Source organism: Molothrus ater, chromosome 17 (assembly GCF_012460135.2).
Source record: "Molothrus ater isolate BHLD 08-10-18 breed brown headed cowbird chromosome 17, BPBGC_Mater_1.1, whole genome shotgun sequence".
Taxonomy (NCBI): domain Eukaryota; kingdom Metazoa; phylum Chordata; class Aves; order Passeriformes; family Icteridae; genus Molothrus; species Molothrus ater.
In genome coordinates this window covers 5700157-5713938 of record NC_050494.2, presented here as the reverse complement: position 1 = coordinate 5713938, position 13782 = coordinate 5700157, and the positions used below count along the sequence as shown (strand labels likewise).

At 41.9% G+C, this 13782-nt stretch overlaps 1 protein-coding gene across 1 annotated transcript in view; it reads right to left on the bottom strand.

Annotated features, from left to right (window-relative positions):
- Window positions 1–13782, bottom strand: part of TOP1 (DNA topoisomerase I) — a 65953-nt gene that overhangs the window by 30872 nt on the left and 21299 nt on the right. Inside the window, exon 3 of the mRNA XM_054516657.1 lies at window positions 5950–6052. Within this exon, the coding sequence (XP_054372632.1) occupies window positions 5950–6052 (103 nt within the window). The remainder of the gene's footprint in view (window positions 1–5949; window positions 6053–13782) is intronic.

Here is a 13782-nt window from a genome sequence, read left to right as displayed (position 1 = left end):
TTCTCCCAAAGCAAAGCAAGTTGCTCGCATATTAACTGCAGTCAAGCTGAGCTGCTTTGGTCTCTCACTTGGCTCAGATACACATGTGAGCCTACAGGGAACACAATTTAACCACCACACTAATCTCAAAAGAAAAGAGAAGGCAACAGGATGCCATCCTTACCCTGAAGATGGAGTTTCAGCCTTCTATCAGAAAGCTATTTCAGACAATCCCAAAGCTATTATTAGGACGGACTGGGAACAATTTAAAGATCAGAAGCCTATCTTCCTGGTCAATTCAAAACTGGAAGAAAAAAAAAATCACTTTTCTTTAAAGAAACCAAGCAAAATGGTCTCAAGATCATATGCACACTGCTAATTTTATCTTGAATTCATTGTTCAGAGCTCTGCGAATCCTTTGTTACCTTTCCTGCACATACATCTCTGCCAACAAGCCAGCTTGGAGTCATGGAAGTAGGACAGCAAAACCCCCATAAGATAGAGGGAAGCTCCAGGGGAAGCTAGCCTGAAAACAGGACAAGTAGATCACAACAATTGCTCATACCCAGTCCCTGCTGACAAAGTAAGGTCTTCCTTCTCACCAAAACCACTGCAGTTGCATCACTGCAACAGAACTCAAGAGTTATGCCTCTTGAAGGTGTTTAATGCTGACAAACCTGCAGTGTTAGTGTTTTTTTAAGGTAGCCAAGTGCAGCGGGAGATTACATTAACACAGGCAGAACAAGGGATTACATCATCTCCAGGTGTATCATGATACTACTGGCTTAGCTCAGACAAAGGCCAGGTGAGTACACACAACTCCTGAAGCACTCCATCCTTTGTGCCAGCTTGCTTCCATTTACAGTTTTAGTGTAAACAAGGACAGCCAAAGGCTGTGGAGAGCTCAGCATGAAGCACATGAAGCAGAAAATGCAGCAGAAGAAGCCATTTCCCTTGTAAGCATGGATATATTTCCCAATGAGCATGCCGGCAGGAGAGAGGAGAGGGAGAGGAAGGGAGCCCAGGCACCTGGCAGCAGCTGCTCAGGCTGAGATCACATGGGAAAGTCACAAGTGGAAAGTGTTTCCAAAGAACAGCAGATGTGCAGATCACAGCTTCCTCCTTCAAACTGCAACAGCTTCGCAGTAATTTAACACTGCGTTCTTCAGGTGCCATTTATGTACGTTAATAATCCCTTCCCAGGCCCTTTCCATTCCAGCTTCAAAACCACAAGCTGGGAAGGATGCTTTATCTAAAGTGTCTCTTACTTCCTCTCTCTGCTGTAATTAGCTCGTGACAGGGAATCTGCTAGCAGCGAGTGCCAGCGCCGCTTGCCATCCATCGGAGCTGTGCCTGCTCGGGAGCTGCCGCAGCACAACTGAAGCGTAAAGTAACAGGGAATTGTGATTTCAGAGCAGCCTAAAACCACCATGGGGACAGGGCACAGGTGACACAGCCCTGCCTCGTTTGACGCAGTACAGTATTAATGGAAACCTGTGATCACATCCAGGCTCATGCACACCAAGGGAGAGCTGCCTGTGCAGGGAGCACTTCCAAAGCAACAGCACCCCAGGGAAGGACAGGATTTCAGCTGGCTTGCAGGTTATTATGCTGTTAGAGGGTTATCATATGGAATTACAGGGAATAAACACGTGAGCCCCAAAGGTTTTGCTGGGTTTCTGGCAATGAAATAAAATAACCTGAAACCGCTCTTCCCAGTGGTGAAAGGAGTCTTTTCACAGATAACAGATCAAGCCTTCAGCAAGAGGAACAAGATAAAAAGCTGGACTGATCAACAGCTGATAAAAATTTTAGGAATGAGAACAATATTCACAACATTGAAATGAGGATCATGCTTAGCACATGCTTTCCATGGACATGTGAGAATTAAGTAGACTACTAAATAAAAAGCAAAAAAAATTTCACTACTGGAAGGCAGTATCACATTAGAAAACTGCTCAAGGTGAACTGTGCACTAAAATGGAGCACAAAACAAACCCACCCGTGCTAGCAAACAGCAGGTGTGAAGTCTTTTTTATAAAATTGCTTTTACCCCTACATCAGGTATCCCCCTGCCTCTTCCTGCCCCCAACACACACCATTCAAAGCATATCAGGATCCCCTAATAAACCAGAGGAGGTGTGCAAGAAATCAGAACTGAAATTTATCTTCCTCTGTGGCAAATGCCCTGAATCTGTGTTTTTCCTAGCAAAAGCATAAAATTAGAAGATGCCAGTGAAGATCAGGTCTGTGAATCCCTTCTGTGTTCCAAGCTTCGGCTCATCCCAAGCTGTGATCACAAGAGATTCAGTAAATGGAGGAAATATGCAATCTGACAGAAGATTTTCTTCCTGCGGCTCCGGTGCTTGTCAGGCTGACAGCAGGGCTCAGCACTGCAGAGCAGCCTCTCTGCTCCCATCCTCTGTCACAGCCAGCCCTGCCCTCCTCAGGCTCCTGGCAGCCCACTCTCCCTGCAGAGAGCCCAGGACAGCTGGCACAGGCACACCTGTTACTGCCAACACTTCCAACCCGCTCTCTAACAAGGCTTGGCTTCAAAGGACCTGTTATTCCATTATTTTATGTGGTCTACTTGTCTGAAACACTCAACTCCCACAGATCAGAAACCTATTGCCACATGGGATTCGTTTCATTTTATTTTTATAACCACTGACATTTATATTTAATGGATGTGTATTAGATTTTTGTTTGGAGACCAGGAAGTACAAGGCTGAGAAAATGAGCAAAAAAACCACACTTTGTTGGATAGTGATGTGGATTTATTTCTTGATACAGACTGTTTTTCAGTGGGCTTTGCATTTTCTTTCTTTGAGGGGTGATGGGGAGGTCTGAGGCACACAAATGTTCTCTCTCAGTTTACTACAGCTGTAAATGAGTGGTTAAGACACAGAAGTGTCATCTTGTGAGTGGGAGAGGAAAAAAGCAAGAACCAAAATTAAGAAGTTCTACATATCATTCCACACACTTCTGTCATATGAAATCAAAATTGTCTATTTTAGGTATTTCAGAGACTTATCTTGGCAGTTTAGATCCTTCAAAGTCTGGATACAGGAAACATTTATTCTCCTGCATTGGAGTTGTTCTGTCTTCTTGATGCAGGTTTTATTTTAAAAGCCTTTTTTAAGTACAGGACAGGAAATGAAACTGTCAAACTATTACAGACAGACACAAAAATGATCTGCTTCAAACACAACCACACACTGCTCTTAAGTGTGCCCAGTGTGCACTGTGCTTCTCAGAATGCAATCAGGGGCTCTTCACACACCACAGATAAAATGTCACTGAGGTACCAATCCAAGTCTCCCAGAAAACAATGGCTTCCATTTCTGCTAAAGCACCATTCAACCTCTTTTGAGAACTACCAAAGATACAGCACAGCTTTTGCAGTAACACAGCAGCTTTTCTGAAATACAGAATGGATTTTGTGAAGATTTATATGTAATTTGATAAATCTAAGATAAACTTTTCCAAAGGATTAATTTACATCCTTTAATCAAGTGCTTTAAAAATTCTTCATACAGGTAAAACACCATTGAAACCCACCTACGTCATTCTTGTGTCCTGGAGATTTTTTCTTTAATTTCTACCAGATTCATGCCTCTTTTTCACTTGTTTCTCATTGTCAAAGGAGAAACTTCAGTACAGACAGGCAGGCTTTTTACCCTTCAAACAATGGTCACCTAAAATCTCATTCTCACAGCAACTTAACATTTACAGAATTGCATGGGTGACAGCTGAATCAAAGTATTTAGGGAAGAAATACTTAAATTTCAATTATTTCTATGAAGTTCTGTTACAAGTCTGCTGTTTCTACACAGCAAGCAGCCAGGTACCCTGTACATGACTGAGCATGAATGGGATAGTGAAGACTCTGGAGCACTCATGAAGGAGTGATCCCAACAGGATCACAGGCATGTCCATGTATGTTAACTTCCCAGAGAACCACCTCCAACACCAAATCTCAAGATTCAGCACTATAATACATTCATTTTTAAGGTGGCAGCTTTGAAAGGCAGTGTGCACTCACTCTGGGAGACTGAAGCCTTCCCTTATGAAGGAACCTGAGGGGCAAAGCATTGTTCGTGTAATCTCTCCCCAAAAATGCCTTGAACAAACCCCCTGTACATGCATGCACTCAGTCATGCCACCCACAGGAGGGACCTTGTTTTGGGACCCCAGGATGCAGCAGATACTGTGCTCACAGGACACACAGGCACTTAACAGAGACATGAAAACAACTGGGAGCATTAGGCACAGTGCCTAGAAAACAGGATACCTTTCCCAGAGGGATTTCAAGACAACATAGTAGGGAGGAAGGAAGTACTTCAAGATAAGGCATGATTACGTGTCACCTCCTGAGCTACACCTCAAAACATCACAGCCATTCTACCTTCTTTCCACTGTTTTGGTATTTATTATTTGCAAAGTCAGCTACAAGTTATGAGCCATAATTAGTTTTTCCAGTTAAAAACATGCTGACCCTTTCCAACTCCTACACAAATGAAGTCAAAGCATTAATGAATTTGGGAATTTAAAGACAGTGCTTACATTACTCCTTACAAAAGAATGTGCTCTGCTAAGATTTCAGGAGAATGGTTTTTCAAGCAAAGCAATGAACATTTGGACATGTGAGGCAGTCAGTTTTAGGGTGCATGATAATCACGAAAATGAAAACTAGAAATCGAGGCAATATAGATGTGTGAACAAAGGCAAAGAACATGTCTAAAGCATTTCATCCTTGTTGTGAGAGCCAGCAAATGCAAGTTATTTGGCCTAGGGGTTTTTCCCCATCATAGACACATTATGGAACAGTAGGCTAGTGTAGCTTCTCATAAGATCACAGAAAATTCAAATCAAGTGTGTGCCCAATAAAACAAATCCACTTCTCTGCACAGACTCCCTCTTTTTCATGCTTCTTTTTAATAGAAATAATTGTTAACACAAACTTTTTTTGTTCCTTTTTGGACAGTGTTATCACAGTTGCATAGCAATTACTTAGTACACTCACTTGCCCACAGCATAAACACTATCTGTCATTAATCAAGTGTCACACCAGAATCTTTCCTTCCAGGGACTCATTTTTCCAAGTTTTGGTGGCAATTTAGGCTCCATGACACTTGTGTGTCAGGACTTACAACAAGGAAAATTTCCCCGAGTAACATCCTAGCTGTGACCTACTTGCCTTCTGCTCTACCACACCAAATCATCACACAGACCTCCACATCCTGGTTCCTGCAGCTCACAGCCCAGGCCAGGGAGCAACTGGACCAAGGAATTCAGCAGCTCAAGAGCTACAGGCCATCACATCAGTGTGGGCAACCTGGCAAGTGACTGGCATCAAACACCTTCCCCATGCAGTGGCAGTGTAGTGCATAAATCACATTGGACAAAACAGCACACAGTCCTTTGGGATCCATCTAACCCAGCAGTTTCCCAGTGCTGTCCCATCCAGCTGGGATATTCAGCCACTGTGGTGGCAGGCAAAGGCACCACCATGGTTCTGGGGGACCACCTTTCCAGGCACTTCTAATTAGGAGAAGGATGAGTAGCAACATGGGGGCCTCACTATGCTGAAGCAATGGGGGTTTATACCAGCATGAAGAGAACTCCACATTTCTGACAAACAACTGGAACCACAAACAAAAGATTATGAACAAAACCCACCAATCTGCACGAAGGGGAGGCTGAGGTAGTGCTCTACACCTTTAACAACTCTAACCTACAATAATCTCTTCTACATTAGTATCAGCTCACATTTGCAAGATACACAGCTTCAGCCACCCACATGGAAATGCAGGCAACGACAAAAATCAGGCTTAAAGCACCTACACTTGTAAAACCACACTCAAAATGTAGCAATTCCATATTCATTTATTATCAGAGTAGTTCTTGTAAGACTGCACATTCATTGGGTGTTTTAGCCTATGAAGACTTCATCCACTTTTTCCTCACCTATTACTGTGCTTGGACTTTTCCCGGTCTTTTTCCTTGTCCTTCTTGTGCTCTTTGTGCCGGTGTTCTCGGTCTTTGTGTTTATCTTTGTGTTTGTGAGAATCTGTAAGCAGAGAGACAAAACAAAAGAAATTAAATTGGGAGAAAACTCTACACCTCCCTCGTGAACCTCAGCATTTTTCCCCACCGCATTCTAGTATTTCTGTGATTCAAAATTTGTAACAAAAATCTTGTTTTCAGAGGTCCTCAACGGATTCATTGTTCCTGTAGCACAAGTTAATTCATCTTGGCAACAGCTGCATTTACATGGTCTTTAGTTCAACGACCTTTAAATGCTTTATAGACCCTGAAGAAATGCAACCCTTCCATTAACTAGGTACCTCTTGATATAGGAAGTTCAACTTTATTTGGCAGATGGGCAGCCTGGCTTCCTATGCCTCCAAGTATTCATGCTGAATACACAGAAAGGATATAGGAACAAAGCACAAAGCTGAGGTGTCAGGCCTGTTGAATCTCAAAATTTAATACTTCTACTTCCACAAGTATTTAATCTTGACAAAGCATCCTTCCCTTCTCCCTGCTGTGAATGAAAACAATTTTATTCTTATCCCCAACAGTATATAACATGACAGGCAGAAAGCAAGGAAAATGGGAAGTAATGGCACAAAATGAAAAGAAAGGGTGAAAAGGAGCAAGAATACTCTCCTCCTGCTTCTCTACTGCAGGACACATTTACCTCCCTCTGGTAACAGCCCCACCAAGAAAATGCAACCTGACAGCTGTAATGAGCTGTGTTGGTGGTCACCCACCTACACAGGTCAGGGCGGGTCCCAATTATGTGACAGGTCAGAAAGGGGAGTTGGCACTCAAGTGAATCTACAGGAACACAGTAATTTTATTGCTATCAGCTTCTACTCTGACACTTCCCATCCTCAGTGACAACTGTGATGTACAATGAAGTCCTTTAAAGCACCAAGGAAATGAATTCAGCAGAGAAAAAAGAGCAACACAGTTGAATTGCAAATAAACGCATTTACGAGCATTTTTTATAAGTATATTAAAAAGGAGATGAGGCTGAACTAGCACCTCAAAATCACCTCAAAAGGCCATTTACAGTGAAGATCAGTATAATGGGAGGAATATATGCAATTCCCAAAAGCTCCCCCAGGTTTTGTTTTGAACATGCCACTCACTCAAAGTAATCAAAATTAAACAGGCTCTTCAAGAAACCTAAAATCTGTGCTGACTTTGGCAATTGTTTTTCAGATACCAGTGCTAGAATTTCCAGAGATCTTGGATGTAAGGTATTAATGCTTTTTAAATTGTAAAGATGCTACCATGCCTCTAAAAAGACTCCTATCCCTGCACTAAGAATAGGAAACTGCAACAAAAGGATTTTGTGACTTTCAGAGTCACATGGGAAATGAACTGCAGAGCCAGGAACAAGCCTCATCCTCCTGACTCCAAGTCTTCTGCCACAAATTCATTTTTCTCCTTAACTGACACTAGCTCTTAAAACCTCAAAACATTCAAATGGATTTAGAAGAAACATACCCATAGAACATGATTTTAACCTATTGCTTTCTGTAACTTCAGTGTTTGCTTTCAGACACCTGCAGAAAGTCAACATAAACCAACACAGGAATACTGACATTCAAGAGCCTCCAGCTTGCCCTCAGCACCTTTCTTCCATCCCCCTGAACTCAGCAATGTTTCCCAGTGCTCTGGTGTACACAGTGCACACGTTTAAATTGCAGGGATTAAGTTTTCCATATTTTGATATACACGTGGCAGGTTATGTGGAACATTTGGTGTTACAGTATAAAGCACCCAAGAGTTTTTGAGTACCTAAAGAGCAAAATCTCTTTCTCAGCAGGCAGAGTCTGCAGGCATCTCTAGCAAACTGTGTGGGGACCAGACACCCACACGCTCTGAACTGCAGAGAAGCAATTTCTCTGAGCCCTTCTTCCCACCAGGACAACACACATTTCACTGGCAAAAATGTTTTCACAGTGCATTTCACACTTGTGATTCCTCAGTTCAGCCAGGAGCTGGAAGCTCTGGCTGTTTGCAAACTGCCTGGGGTTTATTCCACAGAGGGTTTACTCACTGATTCCCACAGGCCTGGCTGCAGCAAACAGCAGCTATTTACACTTGATGAATAGGTAAATTGCGAGAGAAACCAGCGTGATGCTGTACACAGAGTTATGTACAGTCACACTATAGCACACACACAATCAATTTCTCCTTTCAACCAATCAATGGAAAACGTGCACGACTGTGCTCAGTGCTATTCTCTTTAGAACTCACAGCCACATGATGACTTGTCACCAAGAAAAGCAGATAACAGAACAGTTTACCTTGATCACCAGATTTTCTTGCAGCTGACTTGTGCTTTACAGCTGAAATTATTATTTACTTTTGGAAAGCAGTTCCAGAGATATACCCTAGAACTGCTGGAGTTGGGTATCTGTTTCCTCAACCCTTGGATCTGCTTACAATGATTTGGTATTTTCAGACAATTAAAGACTGGTACTGCAGGGAAAAATAATAATAAAAAAAAAGCTTGACCAGTTAAACTAGCTCTGCTTGCTAGGATTTGTTGCCAGACAGCTTTCCTTTGCTGTCTACCAAAGGACTGCCAACGTGAAGGTCTTCCATGGAGCTATTCTGGCCCAAAGCCCCAGGGGCTGGGGAACAATGGGTCCTGTGCATGGTCTCAAACCAAAAGCACAAAGATGTCAAGGCAGAACTGCCTGGTGTCTCTCACTATGAACAACACTTTAAATGTAGTACTTCCATGGAGGCTTACCTCCCAGGCATATCACCTAAGGATTAAATTATTCTGGAATATTTGCCTAGTATTCAAACTCCATGGTGTTGCTTTCTGACACGATGCCATGAGGTAGGTTAAGAATGAAGACTTCAAAAGAGTTTATTCAATTGTCTTGAACTGACGTATGAGTGTCCTCAGAAGGCATTAAAGCTCTTGGTCTGTCTTTTTTTGTTGAGGGTGGAGCTGGATGAAGTTCAGGAGACTGGGTCATTAAAAAAGCACAGGATTCCTTTTTTTTGGCATTCTACACAAAAATACTTTGTTCCAGACTGGCTTTATCTAGGGGTCCATGCCAATGGTTATTTGATGGCTGACATGAAACAAGTTTAAGCCATTTCACTCTCATTTGTGTACCCACTTGCCAGGAACCAGGGCAGCATCACCTCTGACTGAACTACACAGGCAACAGATGACAGAGCTGGGAACGGGGCCACCTCACTCCAAGCCTCATCAGCACACAGGCAATCAACGGGAAGTGTTCCTGTCTGTAATGTATCTTCCTTGATATATTTAGCATATTGATTCCTAGAAGAATCTGCCAGCCTCCAGTAACTCTCTCCCAGCTTGCAGCTGATTAGTAGTTGACTAAGTCCAGCCTCACATCAGCTACAGAAAGAGCTCTGACATTATCACACATTCAGATTTGTTTCCTGCCTTATATGTCTTACAGTAAGTATGTCTGATCCCTCTAACAGTAACAAGGAGATAAAAGCTATTCCTTCTCCAAGACCATTAGCAAAATCCACCATCTACTATGAGCAAAGTTTAAACCCCCAAAAGCTTATGTGACATTTAAATATTTCTGAAAATGCAAAGTCTCTCTTCAGCACAAGGTTACAGCGGGGACGGGGGTTATGCTCACTGGGCAAGCATCCATTACCCCTGAGGCTTTCCCTTCAGTATCCTCTAACCCAAACAGAGCTTTTGGCATCTCTTCTGTTCTAGAAAGCTTGATGTCTCTGGCACTGGATCTCTGTCTGTTAATGCTGAGCCTGGTATGTCTCCAAAAGATTACTGCAGTGCCTGTACTATTCCTGCCATTCCCCGTACCTCCAACAAATCACGAGCAGCTCTGCATTTTTGCAGGGTTGATTCATCTTTTAACTCTGTTAGATTACAAGGCCGTTGGTTTAAGGATGGGAAAGTCTAAGCACTTTTGGTCTGTGGCTCTGTGTTGTTCCCTGCTCCGCCTTCGCTCCAGCGCTGAGTCCCTGGGGAAAGGCTGAGTCATAACCCTATTTGCAATACTTGTATATATATCTGACTGCAACAGGGAAGTTTTACTCTTTATCCAGGAACAGAGCTGTAAAAGGTCAGGCATCTCCAACTGCAGCATGGCAAGAGCAGGGATGAAGGCAAAGAAAGCCTCTTCCAGCAGGCAGTTGTCACCTGCAGAGGAAGAGTCCCAACAGATGGCAGAGGTGAGTGGTCCCTTTCACAACAAGCACAACCCTTGGCTTCATTAGTCTGGTGACAAAACAATTATGTGGGACTGTGATGTTTTAATTCACGAGCCAAATTCATTTGCCACAAAACTACTTCTGAACACCTGTCTCTGCACACCTTCCAAAATACTTACATGTCACAATCAAGGGAAGTAGGGCTACTTCCTACATTAATACTGAAGTTTTGACAGCAACTTTACTAATAAAATACTGAAACCAGAGAAGGGTGTAAGCTCTTGTATGCCCAATCAGTACAGCTGTCAAGAGAATAGTGTTGGCACATGATACAGGATGCTACAGATGCTATTTTATCCCACTCCCACCCCCCACCTTAATTTCCCTTCCATCATTTTGCACTAGATTTTTTTTTTTAAGAACTGAAAAACAGGTCTGAGCACAATCTGGTTCCTTCTAATTTTTCCCCAATTAAGTGAGGTAGCCAGCAAATTAACACCTGGTAACCTCAATTTCTGGTCAACAGTAGCTTTTCCAGATAAATATTAGCCTTTCAGATTTGCCATCTTTCTGTTCACCTTCTTCTAAGTTTTTGTGAGCACAATTTGAATAGCTCATTAATCTGCTTACAGAGAGGTTTCTTTGTTCTTTAAAATGTCTTACTAGATTCTGTGGACAAGGACTTTTTGTATTTTCCTTCTGGTTCCAGAAACATCCCAGTTTCTTTTCCTCTTGCTAGAAATACTTCTAATGCTGAGTATGCTTGAGTTTATGCATCATCTCAATACTTCTCTACACTGATGTCCACAAAGGTGATTTAAGCTGTCTGGATTCTTGGAATCACAATCTGTGCCCAAAATCTGAGGACACAGCATGAAAAATCCATCTTGTTACTAACATTTTTAACATCTTGTCATTCCAGTAACACTTCTGCTTCAGATGAGCGGCTGAAATTTCTGCACTGAGTTAAATCCAATTCCTCAGTGTTAGTTGTGTGTTACAGGAGAAGCAAATGAGCTCTCAAAGCTTTCAGGATCACTGCTGTGTATGAGAACAGGGCTCTCTCTTGTACTCGAAGCATGAGCAAGAAACCCTCTGGTTTGGCAGAGATGAAATCAGCAGGGTCTTTTCAGCCTCTCTGGAAAGGAGAAGAGAGTCTTAAAAAAAGACTTCTCCAGTTGCACTGCTAAATTATGCAGCTGAAAGTGAGGTAACTCTAACACTGGATTAGGTTCAAAAGCTGGTCAAGTTCAAAAACTTCCTGTCACTGGAGAAATGGTCAGTCCCTTCTCAGCTGAAACATCACCTTCATGTTAGGCCATGTACTCCACAGGAGCCTCTTTACTAGTTAGCCTGAATTCTTCTCAATGGTTGTGATGCAATAGTAAGCAAAGCTTAAAGTCTCTTTATTATTGCCTAAATGAAAGAATTTTACTGCTTTTTTTCCCTCCCCCACAGGCTCTCCTTTTAAGCATTCATACTAAAATGCAAATTATCAGAAAAAGACTTCTTACTTTAGGGAGATTTTTTCCCCATTTATTTTGTTAAATCATATTACTTTTAATGTCTCGCATTTTGTATATAAGGACTACTATTAAAATTACCACAGTTTAGTTGATGAAATGATGCCAGGAGGGTTATGAGTGTTCAAACGTGTGAATGTAGTCCAAGGTGTCTAAAATATTATTCATGTTCCTGGCAAAGAACACATACTCTTGCCCTTGGCATCTGACCAGAATGGTCTAGTGTTGCACTAACTTTTACAATACACAGATACCAGCCAGTAGAGAGTGTAACATTCAGTCATTGTCCAAGATCTTTAACACAGACAGTGACGGGGTTATAGTACATTACCTAAACAGGCAATGCAATCCCACGTGTAAAGGTCACTCTGTGAGGTGCTGGTCAATTTATAAATCTTGCCTGAGAAAGCAAACATGGTGCAGAATTAAAAAATCCTATTTACAAGCCTTGTGTGTCTCAGAAAAACCACCATATGGCAAACATGGCATGGTCTGAGGCATAGGGACCCTCACTCTTGAACAGGTTTTAGCTCTGGACAAGCAATGTCTGACTTTACGTGTCTTGATTTAACCATTTAAAACCCATGTACAATAATCCAACCTGAGTCATCTGGAAGAGGTCTATACTTTTCTAAAATATTTGTATTCCAGTTAGAGGAAGTCACATTATGGTCATGGTGCTCTAGTAATCAATTAAACAGCACTTCTGGAATTTATTTAAATGGATTGACACTGCTGTAGCCCAGAAAAGAGAGAAACTCCTGGGCAGAAAACAGAACTGCAGCTAGGTATGGGAGACAACACCTTTGCCAATAAAGCAAGGCAGACAAAGAAAACCAAAGTGTACATATGAAAGATACAGAAACTGGAAAACCTCTCTACACAGCTACACGTGTCAAGAGCAGAAAACCATACCCAGAAGATATTGTTCAGAGAGGTGATGGTATTACGGATGATACGCTGGAGTAGAAAATCATAATCTAAAATAAACTTCCCGAGTGAAGCTGGATATGTCACTTACTGGCCCTATTTACACAACTGCAGAATCCACATAAAACATTTACCCTGAGAAAGTATTGCAGGTCTGTTTGCTGGGCTGGTTTATTTCTGCAATAACTCACTGCAAAACACTTGGAATACTGAAATGAGAATGACTGTGAAACAGTGAAACCACCACTTGAGTCTCCCATAACCTAAGCCTGAAATTCAATAGCAGAAGTAGGATCTGGGTTTTCAGTCAAAAAAGGAAAGAAACTACAATGATAATGAAGCAAGACTGTCTGGCTTCTGCTTCCTCATTTCATAATGCCATACTTAATGGCAAAGATACCCATTCCAAAAGCAACTTGACACAAAACCTTTTACCAGTGTTTGTTATAAAGATACCTCCACAATCTACACTAAAGAAATAGAAACCCTTTAAAACCCTCCTCAAAATCAAATTTAAATGAAATAAGTTACTGTGCTATCACAAGCTTATTTCACTTCAGGTGCCTCACTGGGTCAGGCGCAGCAGTTGAGGCATGCTGACAATTCAACACTGCACTGTTTCCCTCCATAAACCAGATAAAATCTAAGTTTTATAGTATAGTATATTTACTGCAAAATAACTAAACTAACTGTGACTAAGCACAAGTGGAATACACAATGCAGCTCTTTACTGCAGTCACTCATTTTCCAATCTTACAAAAAATACAAGAAAGAAGCTGTGAAAACTCAAAAAGGGAGCCTGAGAAGTACAGCAGAACAACCCAACAGTTTTGCCTTTCTAGGGCAGGAACTTTATTACGAAAAGTAAAACTCCTCCAGAGAGTATTCTTCCTTTTTCTAAGGCCTCAAATGAAGGAATATAGCACAACTGAATAGATTTTGAGTCTATTCATTTCCCAGACTATATTTACTCTGAGACAAAACCTGTTTTGAGCTGAGCCAGAATTGACCACACCACATTGTACCCAATTCTGCCAAAGCTTGAAAACTGAGTACTTTTGATAGAAACCGAGTAAAACCAATGACTTCACAACCCCTCTCCACACTTCAGCAGTTACTTGAGGCAAAAGATACTCCAGGGCCA